Here is a 17,645-nt window from a genome sequence, read left to right as displayed (position 1 = left end):
CTCTCTACTGTATCAAGGATCGAAGGCTTAGATTTGACTTGAATACAGCTCTATGAACTCAGAGTTAAAAAGTATCACCAAGAGCATTTACTGGTTACACACAGGTATTTTTAAAAGTGCCCAGACACAACCATGTTACCCAATAGGAGGACTAAGCATATACTCAGTGACCACAAAACCAGGTGTGCACACACACACACAGAAACAAAAATGCTCAGTTAAAAAAAATTATAACCAAGTGGGACAAAGACAATCTAAGTAGTCATCATGACAGGAAGAATCGGATCCTTGTATTTCCTTAAAGTTATTTTCCAGAGTAATTAAAAATTAAATATAGGACTGGGGCAGATCATCTAGGGGCTGGGAGGAAGCAGTGCCATATGCAATTCTGAGCTCAAGGCCTTTTATTTCAAACTTTATTTATTTATTTATTAAATTTTGTATTGGGGTATAGCCGATTAACAATGAGCCTTTAAAAATCTTACTACAGTCCTGAGTCAGATTGGTTCCCAATGCCATTCCCTTACCTCTGCCAGTGATAAATGCATCTGTATTTTCACATGAAGGGGAAAGAAAAAAAGTCTGGAGACTTCATTTTTATCAGTATTTACCAACTCTGGAATTCTACTGCCTCCCGCGATTCTTTCCTGTCCGCTTATAGCACTCCAGCACCTGGAGTCGGGACACACGTGCGTAAGTTGAAAGAACGCACTGCTGCTGCTAAGTCACTTCAGTCGTGTCGGACTCTTTGTGACCCCATAGACGGCAGCCCACCAGGCTACCCCGTCCCTGGGATTCTCCAGGCAAGAACACTGGAGTGGGTTGCCATTTCCTTCTCCAATGCATGAAAGTGAAAAGTGAAAGGGAAGTCGGTCAGTCGTGTCCGACTCTTCGCGACCCCATGGACTGCACCCCACCAGGCTCCTCCGTCCATGGGATTTTCCAGGCAAGAGTACTGGAGTGGGGTGCCATCGCCTTCTCCGAAAGAACGCACTAGATAGTTTTAATTACTAGTCTCTATCAACAGACCGCCAAGGGCCTCCCTGGCCAGCCAAGCTGAAAGCCTCCACTCTTGGAATCCAAGTAGTTTCCAACATCTGACATGCTCAGGTTTAGAATCCTGGTTCCTAGATTTTGTTCCTAATAACCCCTTGGGGAGATGTCTGCTCTTTCTCAAGACATCTCCCATCCCTACGCTGCTTAGCCACCTGAACCACCTGGAGGATCAGAACACAGTCCTATCACCCAGCAAGACTCTCCCTAACCCACCTCCCAGGTCTTAGAGGAACAAGTTTCAACCGCACCCAGCACAGCGGCTCTCTGGCCCAGGCGGAAAAAGACACCTGGCCGGTGACTCTGATAACCTCACTAATTAGGTGGCCAAGGGGATCAGCGACAAACCCAGAAGGTCACACCTCAAACCCCTCCGCCTCCTGCCTCCCTCAAGAGCCCTGCCAGGTGCTTACCCTCTTCTAATCGACAGGGACGATCTCAATCACGGGTCTCTACTCCTGGCGCGGAACGAAACCCCACGCGCGACATCTTGGGAAATGTAGTCCCCGCCTTCCCGGGGTCCCCGGGTCCACCCATGAGACCCCCTCACCCAGAGGGATTTCTCTGCCTAGGTCCGATGAAACCGGAGCTGCCATCCCCCTGTGGGGGCGGGGCCTCCCCCCACGGAGGGCCTGGGGTGCTCTCCCGGGTCTGTGGGAAGAGAGGAAACTACAGTCCCCAGGCTGCTCTGCGCCGAGCCAGGAGCCGGCAGCCTCGCTTTGCGTGACCGCGGCAGGTTGGTCCTGGAGCAGATGAGCGCAGAATATTTAGGCGAAAACGCGAGGAGGGGGTGGGATCGCGGGGCAGGAGGAGTATCTCCGCCAAGAAAATTATGCATGCGTTAGGGAAGCTCTGAGAGAATGGCTGTGGAAGGTAAGGGACGCTTGGGCATTTTAAGCTCCCTCTTAACGCGCGCACCCCAATACACACATCCCCGCTGAAGCTTGGGGAACCTGGGGAGGAAAGGAAAGAGGGTGGTGGCGAGCGGGCCCTTTCCTCTTAACACCTCTTCTTGGCACTCACCTGAGCCACGGAAGGCCAGTGGGCGCTTTATTCAGTTGTTTTAGAAAGACAAGTAGATTGCGCAGGACTCCAGCGTCGGAGGCAAAGAGTGTCCCTAATGCGAAACGATGTGCTGGAAATGGGGGGAAAGCCCGAGAGATCGCCTTGAGATTTCAGCCCCTAGGTGCCCTTTTTGATGCTCCCCACCTCCTGCCCCATACACCGGAGCCAGTTCCTTGGCCCCAGGGTTGGTAGATGCTAGCTTTGCCCACCCCCGCTCCCCCCGCCCGCACGTGGGAAAGGACCCTCACCGGATGCGTCATGGGGAAGCATGGACTGCTATTGGGTCGAGGGCCCCACGTCGTGTGTACTCAGAAGCGACAGCAGTGGATGTACCCAGAGAGTGGAGGTGTCCCTACACCTGCCTCTGTTCATACAACCCTCCCGAGGCTGGCAGAGTTTACAGAAACAGTCAGGAATGATGGCAATCAACCTCTTCGATTGGGGTGAATCCTCTTCTTTGAAGCCCACCTTCTTTCCTCATATAATTTTGGCCTTTGGCTTTACAGTGCGGGCTCTATGATCCTGCTTCCTTTGAACTTTCCGGTTGAAAGCCCGGGATGGGCGGCTTGTATGGAATCCCAAGTTTTCGTTCAGATTCTCTCACCTTGGAAGACTGGCTTTTTTGCTGAGGGTGCTTTCTGGGTAAAATGTGTGGGCCAGACGGGTTTATGATGTCGCACTATAGCCAAACTGTGCCTGAATGATAAAGTGAAATGAGCATGAGACTAAAGGGGAGCATCCGATCATCTCCAGAATTATGGTTCCTGAGCTTGGCTCAGGTCGTAGAGGAAATGGGTGTTGGAAAGAGGGCATGCTTGCCAGCTGTGGCAGGCTCCTTGCCAAGGGGAAATGAGCCTGCTCCTTGGAGGCCGGAGGCAAGAAGAAACCATGAGGGCTTACTGGCTTCCTTCTCCCCTCCCTACCCCAGGTGAGAGCAACTGAGCTACTCTGACTCTTGTTAGATTACTCTTGTTAATTACTTAGCAACTTGAAGAAGCAACACCCCAGCTCCTGTAATCAACATCCATTAACTTGGAAGACTTGCTTTTGGGCTGTCTGAGGTTTGAAGATTTCCCCAGCTGGGCACTTCTATCTACCTATCTACCTACCTTTAATGTATATATTTGGCTTTTAAATTATTTGTAAAATTATAAGTTTATACACACACACACACACACACACATATACACACATGATCTTCTGGAGAAGGAAATGACAACCCACTCCATCCAGTATTCTTGCCTGGGAAAATCCCATGGACAGAGGAGCCTGGTGTCCTACAGTCCATGGGGTCACAAAGAGTTGCACAACTTAGCTTCTAAATAACAACAAATCATATTTGTGACTTTGAAAAAATAACCAGCTTTCTTTTCCATGCAAATTAATAGTAGAGTGAGAATCTGTCTTTTTGCATTGTTACAGTTGATGGTAACTGAGACAAGACTTTAGATGAAAAGAAAAAAAAAACAAACAAAAAAACACCAAGATAAAGTTCACTGAGCTGAGGCCAAGGGCAAGCTGACCTACTGGCACCCTCTCTGCTCACCCCTCAGATGACATGATATCTTCTCTTCCCCACTCTTCTGTGTCCTCAAGTGAAGGGCACTCCCACTGGTTGCCAGTGTACTTGAAAACAATTTCCTGCTTGCTGGAAGAAGTATAGAATTAGTCATATTTCTTGTCTGATGGGTTATTATACCAGTGAAGCCAGACCTTACAAAAACAAAGGCTTTGAAAGGAAGTATGCCTGGACTGTGGAGAGCTTATTTTATTTTCTAGTGGCTTGTTTGGTTAAAGTGGCTGTCTAATAAACAGGAGATCCTGAGCTGGAATCACAATGAGCTTCAACTTGAAGAATAAAGGGAACGTTTTAAACTTTGGCTGCAAATATTCCTGTCTCTGGTCTTTACAAAGGCGGGCTTCTCGGTTTGAACTTGGCCCTTCCTGACTACTCTCACTTGGCCTTTCAAGGTGAAGGGTAAACTCCTCTGGGAACTTGTCTTAGCCCTCCTTTCCCTCTGACTTCTGAGTGGTCCGCCCAGTCTGTGGGAAGTGCCTCTAGCATTCTGTTCCCTTAGTACCTGTGCTCCATCCATCCTAACACTTGCCTTAGTTCATGTCTCTCTCTGGACTCTAGTGAAACTGCAACCCCTTAGGAGTGGACACCATGTGTTTTTGACATTTTATACTCCCAGTCTGTAGTATACTACCTGACCCGTGATAGGTATTCAACAAATGCTCATGAAATCCATGGGAAATAAATTTGTGGAGCTTTTGTAACTGACTCGCTAAGGGTGCATGGGACTTTCTTAGGATTTCTGAGAGGTTTGAAGGTAGGGAGGCTTTTAAAGGAAGTGCACTGTCTCTTGGAGAAGGCAATGGCACCCCACTCCAGTACTCTTGCCTGGAAAATCCGATGGATGGAGGAGCCTTGTAGGTTGCAGTCCATGGGGTCGAGAAGAGTTGGACACAACTGAGCGACTTGACTTTCACTTTTCACTTTCATGCATTGGAGAAGGAAATGGCAATCCACTCCAGTGTTCTTGCCTGGAGAATCCCAGGGATGGGGAGCCTGGTTGGCTGCCATCTATGCGGTTGCACAGAGTTGGATATGACTGAAGTGACTTAGCAGCAGCAGTAGTCCCCTCTCTTTAGTCTTCTGATGCTCAAAGGCTCTTCTAGAGCAGTGGTTTTCATCTGAGAGGGATATTTCTGCCTAGGGCATGTTTGAGATAATGCAGGGTCTGGCTTGATATTTTGTGCCCATGGGCCAGCAATGCTAAATGTCCTGCCATGCATGGCCTTTTTATACAAAATTCCCAACCCAAGACCAGGGAACAACCAGTTTCCCCAAGCTCACTGAGAAACACTGAGAATAAGGAATTTCACCAGTGGGAATGGTATAGGAAATATAATATATGTTACTTAACATCTGAGATTTAGTTTCTGCATCTGGAAAAAATAGGCACACTACTGTTTAGGTCCTACTAAAGTTGTGAGTATTAAATAAAAGAAAAGGGCTTATTAAGGGTACTCAGAAGGTGGATTCTCCGTAACTGTTATTTGTACTACCATCCTTCTTTCAAAAAGCAGTACTGTTTGGAACCTGTTTTCTACCCTGAATATTTACTTATTCATGTCAGTTTTTGTAATTAGTAACAAATTAGAAGGTTTTTTTTCCTTGCAGTGTGTAACCTGTTTTCTTAAGTAAGCTTGAACTTGTAAAAGTGTTAAGAGCAAGTAAGTGGCTCATTCATTTTGCTGAACCTGTACCTTTGAGTTTACATTAAAAAGAGATGCCGTCTGTGTATTTTATGGCTATCCTGAGTTAGGTTTTCTTTAAATTAATTACAACATCTTAGGTGTAGTCCCTAACCTGGTTATGATCCAAGTCTTATACTTGTGGGCAGCTTAAAGCTGTGCTTTCCAGCCACAGAATGTGTTATGGTCTGCATTCGGATTGAGATTGTATTGGCATCCATTTTCTTCTTAAAAACATGTTGTAAGAAATTACTTCATTAATCTGGAGAACTAGGACCTCTAGAAAGGACATAGCCTGCAGAAACCAAGAGTAATCCATTCTCCATGGAGACTGTGGAGACAGTTGTATCCATTGAGACACTTTTCTAACACGAGTTGTAGGCAGAGGGAAAAAGTAGATTCATCTGGCATAGTGTTGTATCCACCTCTGTAATCCAAGATTGGTACCTGGCACTTTGGCAGACCTTAGTAACTTTTTCTTGAGTGAGGTATTAGGTTAGCCCCAAAATTCATTCAGGTTTTTCCATACAGTGCTATGGAAAAAAGTGAATGCACTTTTTGGCCAACCCAATATAAATGCTTCAGAGCAAAAGAAAACTTTTCCTACCTTGGTCCCCATTTCCTCTCTCTGCGTCATCCTCAGCTGTATAAGAAAAATGGAATGGAGAAATACTATATATAGTGTTTCTATTCCAGATCTAATAGAATAATAGTTCCTCTTCCATGGCAGAAAGATGAGTCCCAATATTTACCACCCTTCCAAAAAGATTTCCAATAGAAGGCTGTGTGCTGTAAATGACATTGGGCTAGGGGATCTGCATTTTCCATCTAAAATGAATAAGCTAACTTATCAGATAGCCTCTGATTAGTCATTCAGTGCTCACATTCTATAGTTTTTCTCCTGTGAAAGAGTAACAAAACTGCCCATCACCAAAATATTGTAAGGATAAGTAATCCTAACAGTGGCTGGGGAAAGAGGAGGAAACAAGATAGTTGGAACCTCATGGCAAAGAGAAGCAGTCACGAAAAGTGACTGTACCTTGCTGGCCCAGAACTGAGTCACAATCACAATGCAAGATAAAGACATTGTCTTGATTAGAAGGGTACAGGAGTTATTTTTTTCTAACTTTGGGCTGGATGGTAATGTGGATTTGCTAATACTGCACCCCAGCAGTGAGTTTACCCCTTACAGAAGTGCTTGTCTCTGTGACATTGGCAGCCTGGACTGCAGAGAGGAGATGGGCTTCTGCAGCAAGTACCTGGGACCCAGAGAGAGACAGGCCCCAACTAGGGATGCCTTGCTCCCTTTCACAGGCTTGCATGTGTCTACTTGTCTTCTCCTCACCAGAGGAGAGCCTGTCGAGAGTGGAGAGAGACCAGCAGTGCTCTCCTCTTGGATTGCCTCCCACAGCACAGGAATCGAGGAGGAAGATGGCTATCTGGGTGCTAGCCCACCTCCAGTTTTTCTAGCTGTGTTTCCATGTGGCGAACATGGTTTTTGTGTGCTTCTCTTTGGTGGGGCTTTTTGCCTGACCCATGATAGACTCTCCGTGAGGCTGGGTGAACAAATGAGTCAGTGGATGAGTGGCAGACTGAATGAATGGGTAAGCTTATGGGTGCATCTGCTTTCTGCAGTAGGCCCCATGTTCTCCCCAAGGAGAACCCTTAGCTGCGTTCATCTGCAGAAGTGGACGTTGTAAAGGCAGTGCAACCGTCAACCTGCTTCTGCTGTGACTCTGCGTAGCATCTGGTGTCAGTGTTCAGCTACTTGCTACTCAAGTCTCCTGCATTTCACTTTTCACCAAGGGTCTTTTTTTTTTTTTTTCCATCTTTTCTTAATATTTATTTTGTTCTGTATCCCACAAGATAAGACTTTCCTGCAGCAGCAGCTTAAACAATCACTCTGTTTTAGGACTTGAGAGTGATGAATGGGAGCCCATCATGGAAAGCTCCTGTTGAGTGACTGTACATGAGGGAGAGGTGGGAGCCCTAGGCTGACTTCCTGCCACTCCCAGCTCTTCTCCTGATCTCTAACTGGTTGGACAGAACTTCAGTCTAATCCTGCCCTTACCTGGCCCCGCCCTTGCTAATTCCTTTCGGGCCACCCTTCTTTCTCTTCTGTCTCGCTATGCACTTAGCACCAGGGCTGGTGCTAAGGTGAAGATATGTGGAATATGTGATAACATGTAGCCAGTGAAGCTGCGTTCCATCCACATGCTGAGTGAGTCACAGTAGATGCCCCGGGGACACATTACAGGAGGGGCAGCCAGGGATCCAAAGCCTGTTCCTGTTCCCTGGGGAGTAAGCATCAGACATTGTGCATTTGGTGAATTAGGAGAAAGAGGAGAAAACTGCAGACTCTCTTTCTCTGGCATTGGGCATTTGCTGTTAATAAGCTGGAGAACATTGCCAGTGTGCAAGGAACTCTACTAAATTTGGGGCGGAGTCCATAAAGAAGAAAGCTTAGCCTTCCCTTGTGTCCACTTGGCTAGAGACAGATTCAGATGAAAGCTGAATGATATAAGTGCTAAATAAAAGTACAAGCAACATAACGTGGGAGGTCTGAGAACAGACGGAGCATTTAGTTCAGAGCTGGGTGGGATGGGATGACCTAACCAAGGGGACTGCCTTTGAGTGAGCTTTGGAACACAATACTCATGAGTGGGGGATGGGGGGAGGACATAGAACAGAGGGCTGTGAGTGGGATGTGTGTTCCCTAATGGCGTCTCCCCACCAAGTTCTAGTGTTGTGGCTGTTTAGCCCTCTATGGGCAGGGTAGTGAACGGGCATGCGCCTGTCGCGTCTGGTACATTCCTTTTCCTATGGGCTGCTGCATTATCCGCTTGGCCAGACCTCTAGCACTCCCTGCAGCCCAGTTGGATCGTGCCTGTGGTCCTTTTGTCACAAGAGTGAGCTAGGAAAACTGCTCTCCTGATTCCTCCCCAATTTTCTGATGTGGATGTCATAGCACTACCAGCTCAGAGCTGGCTCATGAGAGCACACTTGGCTATATTTAGTCTGATTTTTCTAAAGTGTGGGTGCAAGAAGCTGCTCGTATAGCTTGCCTCCCAAGGGAAGAGCACACAGGGGTGGTGGTTGTTGGGTGACAGGGGGCCGCCTCACTGCCTTCTCTTTGCAGCCTTTTCCCAGGGCACCTGGTGCTGGGAGGAACCAGCTGGCAAGTTCAGTTCCTTTGTTCCTCAGCTGCTGTTGATGCTCTGGAAGGTGTTTGGTGCTATTCTGTCCAGAAGTCATTTTTATAGCCCAATGGTTTTACAGTGTCTGTGTATTAGCTGCTAATGAAGGAATGCAGATCCTGAGAGTTGGGATAACACCAACAAAATATAATAGGTAAAATAAAAGCCATCCTCACTTTTAAGTGTAGTATTTGATTTTATTCATTATGTGATTCCCTGACCTTTTGAGGTTAACAGCAGGAAGTAAAAGTGATCATAATTGTTGTTGTTCAGTCACTAAGTCGTGTCTGACTCTTTCCGACCCCATGGACTGCACCATACTAGGCTTCCCTGTCCTTCTCTATCTCCTGGAGTTTCCTCATAATATGAGTGTGTTTATTCACTGAAGACTCAACACTTAATCTTTCTCCACCAAAAATTTACTTTCCCACAGTTTTGTAGGTTGGGCTCTCTTAGTCTGATAATTGCTCAGTTATACAACTGTGCATGCAAATTGACTGCAAAGAGAAATTTCAGATCATGCAAAAGAGGAAGAAAATTCATGGACTCTATGAAAGTAACATTGGAAAACCGACAGAATGAGACAGCTGTGACCCAATTAAGATTTGGCTTAGTTAGGCCAGGTAACCATTAAACAAGAGAAAATTGACCTACAATGCTGATTTGGTAGGAACCAAGGAAAGAATTAGACCAGCTAAGGATTAAGAGAAGCCTCTGGTGAAAAATGATGCCCTGAAATACTTTGGGGAGAAAATGATCTCCTTTATAAATGGGCTGTGAAAAGTCAAACATAAAATGAAAAATGTTTTGTCCTGCAGACATAAATCTTGTTGGAGGAGCTATATAACAAAAATTGATTTTTTTTTTTTTGTTCTAAGAATTAACAGATACTTAAAATTTTAATATAAGTCTACTAAACTGGAGATAAATATCTCCATTTCTCTCTCCAAGTATCATTCAAACTGTTTCACTCTTAATTTTTGAAACTTGACTCTGTATTTCCTTCCCTCTCTTTCTACATTAGTACTTTAAAAAGTTTAAAGTTCAGATTATTTAGGTATAATTTACATTCAGTAAAATTTACCTTTTGTAATTCTTTGAGTTTTGACAAACATATACAATTTATTCAGTTTTGTAACCATGAAGAAAATCAAGTTCAATTCCTACACCCTGAAAAGATTTCTTGTTTACTTTAGTTACACTTTGCTCACAGTCTCTGATTAACATACTGTTTTGAGTTGTCTTTATACTTTTGCCTTTTCCAGAAGATTATATAAAATATCATATACTATGATAAAATGATATCATATACTATGCTGCCATTTGAGTCTGAATTCTTTCATTTAGTATAATGCATTTGAAATTCATCATTCAGCGCTGTTAATTGGTGAATAGCAAGCATTCCATTGAATGGATGTACCACAGTTTATTCACCAGTTATATGTTTAGAGTCTTTCCAGTTTGGGGTAATTATGAATAAATGACTGTTAGCAGTTGCATACAGGTTTTTGTGTAAACATTGTTATTTCTCTTATATGAATAGCTCAGAGTGGAAATTGAGTCTGTGTGTGTTTTAACTTTATAAGAAACTGCCAAACTGCTCTCTCGAGTTACTGTCTCATATGTATTTTTCTCAATTTGGATTTTTTTCTCTATTAATCATCTGCTCATAATGAGGACCTCACAAGAATAAGAGAATTACATTAATGGGGACAATTAGAAGGAAACAGTTTTCCAGAAGTGAGTTCCCTGAGCTATATTATGGAAGAACATGCAAGTAAAGCAATGGCAAATATGTATCTTGCTTTCCAGGTTAGTCCAGACTTCAAGGATGGATTTGGCCTGGAAACATCACTGGTTTTACATCCAAAAGAAAGCTGTTAAATTCCCTTTATAATAAAAAGTAACAGGAATTTGCCATCAAGTTCTGGATATTTATTTGTTGTTTTGTTTTGGTTGTTGTTATTGTGGAAAACCAGATAAGGAATGGAGCCCAGATGAGGGAGGGCTTCCCTTTGGAGGAAAATTTGGGGAAGAACATGCTTGAGAGGCCATAGATAAGTTAAACTAGAGCAGGAAAATTTTACTTCCTATCCCTGGAAGGAATTTGTCTTGCCTGCCAAGGGGAGCTTCCGGTGGAGCCAAGGACTCCATTTTATGAAGCCTAAGAAAAGGTTAATTGATTCAATCTCTAGTGATTTAAATTTTAAGTGTGGCTGTGTGTGATCTGATTGAAAATTGGGTCTTTCTTGAGCTCTCTTTTTATACAGTGGGAGCAGTGCTTGATTCACCTGCAAAGACCAGATTTTGCTCAGCCACAAATTAGATGGAGGGCTTTTCCACAAAATTGCTTCGAAGTGCAAAACATGGTTTTGGAGTTATAATCTGGGTATGGATGCATTAGCATTTTCAGAATTTCCCAGTGGTCTTTGGGGTATTTGAGTTTGGGATAGCCCAGAATTTGTATGATACATGGTTGCCTTAATGTAGAGCTACCCTGTTTGAGGTTGTAAAATGTCAGTTTAGGGTTATTGTCTTTGTTTTTGAGAAGGTGCCTGTGCATTACATAAAGGTGAAAATATAATATTAACCAGGCTTCAATAGATGAATATTGCACTTAATTTTGTTGAGTTGCTTATTTCCCCCATGATGACAGTGGTTTATAGCTGGAGAAAAGAGAGCAACCAGTAGCCAAGAAATGGACATGCACTTCCTGGTCTTGGCTGAGTCATCACCCTTTTTTCCCTTCCGTCTCTGAGGTTAGAACCAGGTATGTGTCAGTACTTTGTGATGCCTCAGTTTTTGCTTTCTGTTTGTTTTCTGCTCTCTGAGATAACTTAACCACAATGTAAAAAAAAAAAAAATTAAATTAAATCTGCCTGAATAAACTATAGGATTGCCCTTTGGTGTTAAGGCATCTTGGAAATTTAGGCGAGTATAGCATGTACTTCATCTTCCCTGGTAGCTCAGAGGTTAAAGCGTCTGTCTCCAATACGGGAGACCCAGGTTAGATCACAAGATCAGGAAGATCCCCTGGAGAAGGAAATGGTAACCCACTCCAGTATTCTTGCCTGGAGAATCCCATGGACAGAGAAGCCTGGAAGGCTACAGTCCATGGGGTCGCAAAGAGTTGGACACGACTGAGCAACTTCACTTACTTACTTAGCATTTACTTCCTATAGCTTAGAAGTGAAATATTCTTCATTTTACACTCGTAGATATTTATTGAGCATCCAGTGTATGCCAGTCTCTAGCAGAATTTGATTTATTGTCCTGTAATACCATGGATAAGCTTAGGAAAAACAAGTGTTCTGAAGACAGATCTGCTTAGGTAGTGTTTCCTTAGTGATGAATTCTTCTGGGGCACTTGGTGATAACATCCATGTTCCTCTTCTCCTCCCTTGGATGGTATGTTTTTGAGTCAGAAATGTAACTCAGTTGGTAAAGAATCTGCCTGCAATGCAGAAGACTTGGGTTCGATTCCTGGGTCAGGAGGATCCCCTAGAGAAGGAAATTGCAACCCACCCCAGTATTCTTGCCAGGAGAATCCCATGGACAGAGGAGCCTGGTGGGCTACAGTCCATAGGGTCGCAAAGAGTTGGACACTACTTAGCAACTAAACCACCACCAATACCATGGATAAGCTTAGGAAAAGCAGGTGTTCTGAAGACCGATCCAGTTAGGTAGTGTTTCCTTAGTAATGAGATTCCTCTGGGGCACCTGATAACATCCACGTTCCTCCTCTCCTCCCTTGGATGGTATTTTTTTGAGTCAGAAATGGGGCCTTGAATCTAACACATGGCCTGAGTCATTCTTAGTAAGTATATTTGCAGATGCCTGTATGGGGGCAAGATTCTTAATCTAAAATCTAATCCTTGACCCCCTTAAACCATATGCACAATGTGCATATGGAGATTGTATTTTTCATGGTAAAGGGGACTGGGGCTGTCATTCTGTTCTCCAGGGAATAAAGATGAATGTGATCTTCTTTAGAACAGCCATTTTATTTTTTTAAAATATATTCTGATAAATCTCTAGTGCCAACAACTATGTCTGGCACATAGAAAGCATACAACTATTTGTTTAGTAAACAGAAAGATTAACATCTTTTCATTAGTTACTACTGGTTACTCTAAGCCAGCCTCTTGATGGCCATTCTCCAGACATTGTTGTTCAGTTGCAAAGTCTTGTCTGACTCTGTGACCCACTCATGCAGCACACAGGCTTTCCTATCCTTTGCCATCTCCTGAGTTTGCTCAAACTCATATCTATTGAGTCGGTGATGCCATCCAACCATCTCCTCCTCTGTCACCCTCTTCTCCTCCTGCCTTCAATCTTTCCCAGCATCAGGGTCTTTCCCAATGAGTCAGTTCTTTGCATCAGATGACCAAAGTATTGGAGCTTCAGCATCAGTCCGCCCAGTGAATATTCAGGGTTGATTTCCCTTAGGATTTATTGGTTTGATCTCCTTGCTGTCCAAAAGACTCTCAAGAGTCTTCTCCAGACATTAGTTTTCATAATGCAATGAGATAGTTGATTTCCCAGCCCGTAGTTGAGAGACTTCAGGTCCGGAGAAGATAAGACCACACAGCTAATTGGTGGTGGGACTGGGCTTTGTTGCCAACTTTGCCATGTTCCAGTGAGAGTGAAAGTCACTCAGTTGTGTCTGACTCTTTGCGACCCCATGGACTATGTAGTCCATGGAATTCTCCAGGCCAGAATACTAGAGGGGGTAGCTGTAGGAATTGAACCCAGGTTTCCTGCATTGCAGGCAGATTCTTTACCAACTGAGCTACCAGGGAAGCTTTTTCACAGTCCTGTGTTGCTTTCTGGTTTTGTTTCAGTTTGGTAGCTTGGCTGTACTTTACTAGCTGTTTGTTGGAAATGTTGATAATTTAAGGGGAAGAATAAAACAGTGTAATAAACAAAACATTGCTTATTTGGGCTCTACAGTAGGGAAAACTCTTCCAGGTTTTTAGATCAAACCTCTATGAGATATTTCTCTTGATCTCGGCTCTCTGCACTTTAGTTTCCTTCTGTGTAAGAGCCTGAGGTCTTCGGGTTTTTGTTGCTGCTGTTTATCCCTGTGGGTTTCCAGATTCACTTATGTGCCCAGCACAAATGAGTGCGCATTCCTATTTGGATAATAAACATTCATTGTGCACTTGTGATAAACTCAGCTCTGTGAATAGCACTCACCGGGTGATATAAAAGAATGTAAGGCCACGAACCTTTCCTTCATGGGGCTTACGGTTGCTTCAGATTCAAGGCTTGGTTTGTGAATGTATCTTAATAAAAAGAAGAAGATATGGACTTGGGCAGAGTGGGCAGTGTAGGGGGCTCTGTTTTCAGCAGAGGGAGCCGCCATGCCCACGGCAATGGTCCTCTCACTGCCCTTGACTCCCCAGATGTTCTTAAAGGGTGTTTGTTTGTTTGTTTGTTTTGTTGTTCATCTGTTTTTTTAAAAACTTCTATGGAAAGTTTGATCATAGCCTGGAGAAACTGAAAAACCAAGGAAGCTAAAGTAATAAGATAAGGGGAAAGAAAGGAACAGAGGAACAGATGTGAGAAACATTTCGGGGGGGGGGGAGGTGGGGAAGACTAGGATTTGAGATTGTGTAGTTACAGGGTGTGGCAGCCACATAAGTGCTCCCAACTCTTCAGGGCCACTCTACTCCCAGTAAAATCAAGCCCAAACTCCTTAGCAGTCAGCGACCTTTCCAGACTGCCACTGCCCTCCTGCTTCAGGCTGATCTCCACTCCTTTCCCTTAGGAACCTTCCCTGATAGTTGAGGACCCCAGGGATCAGCTGTGTGCTGACTCCCTACCATACTGTTTATGCTGGTCTCCCCACCTAGAAGGTCTTTCTTCCACATATTCACTTTGCACATCCTTCTATGTGCATGTCTAAGGCAAGAGAGTAGGTGAGTAAGTCAGAGATTTCGTGTGTGATGTGCAGGATCACCAGTACCAGCAGTTTAAGGGATAGGATGAGGAAGAGGAGGCTGAAGGAGATGGGAAGAAGCAGTCAGTGGAAGGAGGGGTCCCATTTCAGAGTGGAGAGTCTCAGCATCACGTGATGAACTAAGACAGCCAACAAGACATGTGCTGGGAAGTACCCAGTGGTTTGGTAAAGATTTAAGGCATTCTGATGAAATGGGGAGGCAAGTCCACTAATACTTCGGGAGTGTTGAGGAAGCTACTCTTGATGCAAATGTATCCTCAAGAAATGGAAAGAAGTGTGAAAGTGCAAAGGAAAGGGAGTTGTGGAAAGGGAGTAATTATGGAAAGGGAGAGATCAAGGTCAAGGGAGTTGTAAATATTGTGAAAAGTTGGAAGAAGAAAACAAGGGGGTCTCATGTAGGTAGGAAGCAGTTCAAAGCCTTTCTAGTTTGTGTGTGAATTGACCCAGTGGAGAGGGAGATTTTGAAGATACAAAAGATAAAGGGGGTAACCTTTAGAGCAAGGGCCATCAGCACCAGCAAGAGTTTAGCTATATTATGTCTTGGAGAAGGTGTTCCTTCTGGAAAGGGTGGTTGGTACAGGTAAGGAATGTTATAACTATAAAATAAAACACATGACTGTTAAAGATATTACTACCTGTACTGTGATAGGCACTGTTCTAAACTTATCACATGTTAATTCATTAACCTTCACATGAATCTTGTGAGGTAGGTACCATCATCATCCCTATTTACAAATAACAAAAGAGGTGCAGAGATGTTAAGTGACTTGCTGTGGTCACTCAACTAGTTCATGGTAAAGCTGCAATTTGATTAAAAACAGAAGATGTTTGTGACTTCCCTGGTGGTCCAGTGGATAAGACTTCACCTTCTAATGCAGGGGGTGTGGATTTGATTCCTGGTCAGGGAGCTAAGCTCCCACATGCCTGGCAGCCAAAAAACCCAAACCATAAAACAGAAGCAACATTGTAACAAATTCGATAAAGACCTTAAGAATGGTCCACATCAAAAAAAAAAAAAAAAAAAAAAAAAGTCTTAAAAAGATGTTCATCCCATTTCCTAGTTAGGACACTTTGGGGAATACTGGATTCAGACATTATCATCTTCAGAATTTTTTAAATTGAGACTATTAAATGATCACCTACTAATATACTGTTATGTCAGTTATATCAATGAAGATTTTTTTAAAGGATGATCTCTAAGGTCATCCACTGACATTGTCAGTGGGTCAGTGACAATTTCTTGCCTGAGTTTATTTTGTAATAACTAATTCTAGGTAGGACAAGGATGGAATTGAGGACTTAGAATTCTCAAATGTTGAGAGGGGATGATCTTCAGAACATGAGTCCTCTTCTGGAGAGGTTAGGCTTTGTGGGGGTGGGTGGGGGGTGCTTGCCTGTGGAGCAGGGGTTGAGTGTACAAGCCAGCCAGCGGATACCCCAAGGGCACCCTCATTCTGCACCCTGGTTTCAGGGTTTCAGGAAAATAACGGCAAGTAGAAGTGATGTCAGAAAGGTGAAAAAAAAAAAGGTGAAATGATGCTGAAAATAAACTTGGCCAACTGTTCGGTTTTGCCAAGACGGGAACATCTTCTCCATTTCCTTCCATCTCCTGCCTCCTTTCTGCTTTTAAAGACCTTAAAATTTAGGTTTCCAGGGTGCTGAGGCCATTGTCCCTGATTCTAATGATAAGGGAGAGTGATTTTCCCCAGCTAATGTTCCGTCTATTGCTTGCTAAGTGCCTCTCTACAAACCCACGGAGCTCCTGCCTCCCTCTGACCTGCTTTGCCTGGCCAGGGTTTCTTAACTGAAATTCAATCGCTTGGCTTTGGCACTGCACGTTTGCTGGGGCTCACCCCAAGGCCATCATCATTGCGATCCTATTGCCCTGGCTTGCCTTACCGAGTACAGCCTCTCATTGGAGCCACAGCTGACCTATTGGCAGCTGGACCAGGCGCTCCTGTTCCCGTTTCATAAATTAGGATGTGAAGGCTCTCTTGCCCAGGGTCACATAACTCATTAGTGATGGAGCTCAGATTTAGAGCTCAGTGTCTCAAGTCTTTTTTATTGTGGCCTCTGTAATTGCTGCAGTGATTTGGAATGGATGGTACAGTGCCTACTTTGAAGTGGGATACTCTAAAAGAGAGCAAGAATTTTCTTCAATTATGAGTGAAGGCAGCCAGAATGGAACCTGAAGTCATGAACTTCCTTGGAGGCCTCTAATCCTTGGCTCAAGTGATAAGTTTCTCTTTCTCTCTCCTAGTATTTTATTGATTCACTATAACTGTATCTTCTAAATAGTCATATGAAAGTAATATTTAAACACTTTTCAGGTATGAAAATTTTTCCTATTTATCCTAGAAAGGAAAAATATGAAAGCAGAGATAAGAAACTAAGAATAACAATAGTTAACATTTATTAGGCACTTGCTGATATTAGCAGCTGGGACTGCTTCTCAGCCAACATACACTGGTGTAACTGTTATTGGTTGTTAATAGACAAGGACTTTCCCGATGGATTGGGGTCCAGGCCATACTGGTGGTCTTAAATACTCTGACTGTTCCAGTAGCCCTACAAGATGGTTGTTAATATTCATTTCCTACATAACAAAATTAAGGCCCAGACAGATTAAATAACTTCCCCCAAATCATTGTTGTTCATTGTTCAGTCACCCATTTGTGTCTGACTCTGTGACCCCATGGACTGCAGTATGCCAGGCTGCCTTGTCCTTCTCTGTCTCCCAGAGTTTGCTCAAACTCATGTCCATTGAGTCCGTGATGTCATGCAACCGTCTCACCCAATGTCACCCCTTCTACTCCTGCCCTCAATCTTCCCCAGCGTCAGGGTCTTTTCTACTAAGTTGGCTATTCACATCAGATGACCAAAATACTGGAGCTTCAGCTTCACCATTAGTCCTTCCAACTAGTATTCAGGGTTGATTTCCCTCAAGACTCATTGCTTTGATCTCCTTGCTGTCCAAGAGACTTCCAGGAGTCTTCTCCAGCACCACAGTTAGAAGGCATCAATTCTTTGGCTCTCACAACCGTATGTGACCACTGGGAAGACCATAGCCTTGACTATACAGACATTTATCAGCAGAGTAATGT

The 17,645-nt window shown here is 43.9% G+C and overlaps 1 protein-coding gene across 1 annotated transcript in view; it reads left to right on the top strand.

Annotated features, from left to right (window-relative positions):
• The first annotated feature begins 1,765 nt into the window (after nucleotides 1–1,765).
• Nucleotides 1,766–17,645, top strand: part of SAMD12 (sterile alpha motif domain containing 12) — a 451,014-nt gene continuing 435,134 nt past the window's right edge. The window contains exon 1 of the mRNA XM_070382196.1: nucleotides 1,766–1,926. Within this exon, the coding sequence (XP_070238297.1) occupies nucleotides 1,914–1,926 (13 nt within the window). The 5' untranslated portion in view covers nucleotides 1,766–1,913. The remainder of the gene's footprint in view (nucleotides 1,927–17,645) is intronic.

Source organism: Bos mutus, chromosome 14 (genome assembly GCF_027580195.1).
Source record: "Bos mutus isolate GX-2022 chromosome 14, NWIPB_WYAK_1.1, whole genome shotgun sequence".
NCBI lineage: Eukaryota > Metazoa > Chordata > Mammalia > Artiodactyla > Bovidae > Bos > Bos mutus.
Note: the sequence above shows the minus strand (reverse complement) of the source record. Positions and strands in the feature narration are given on the sequence as shown.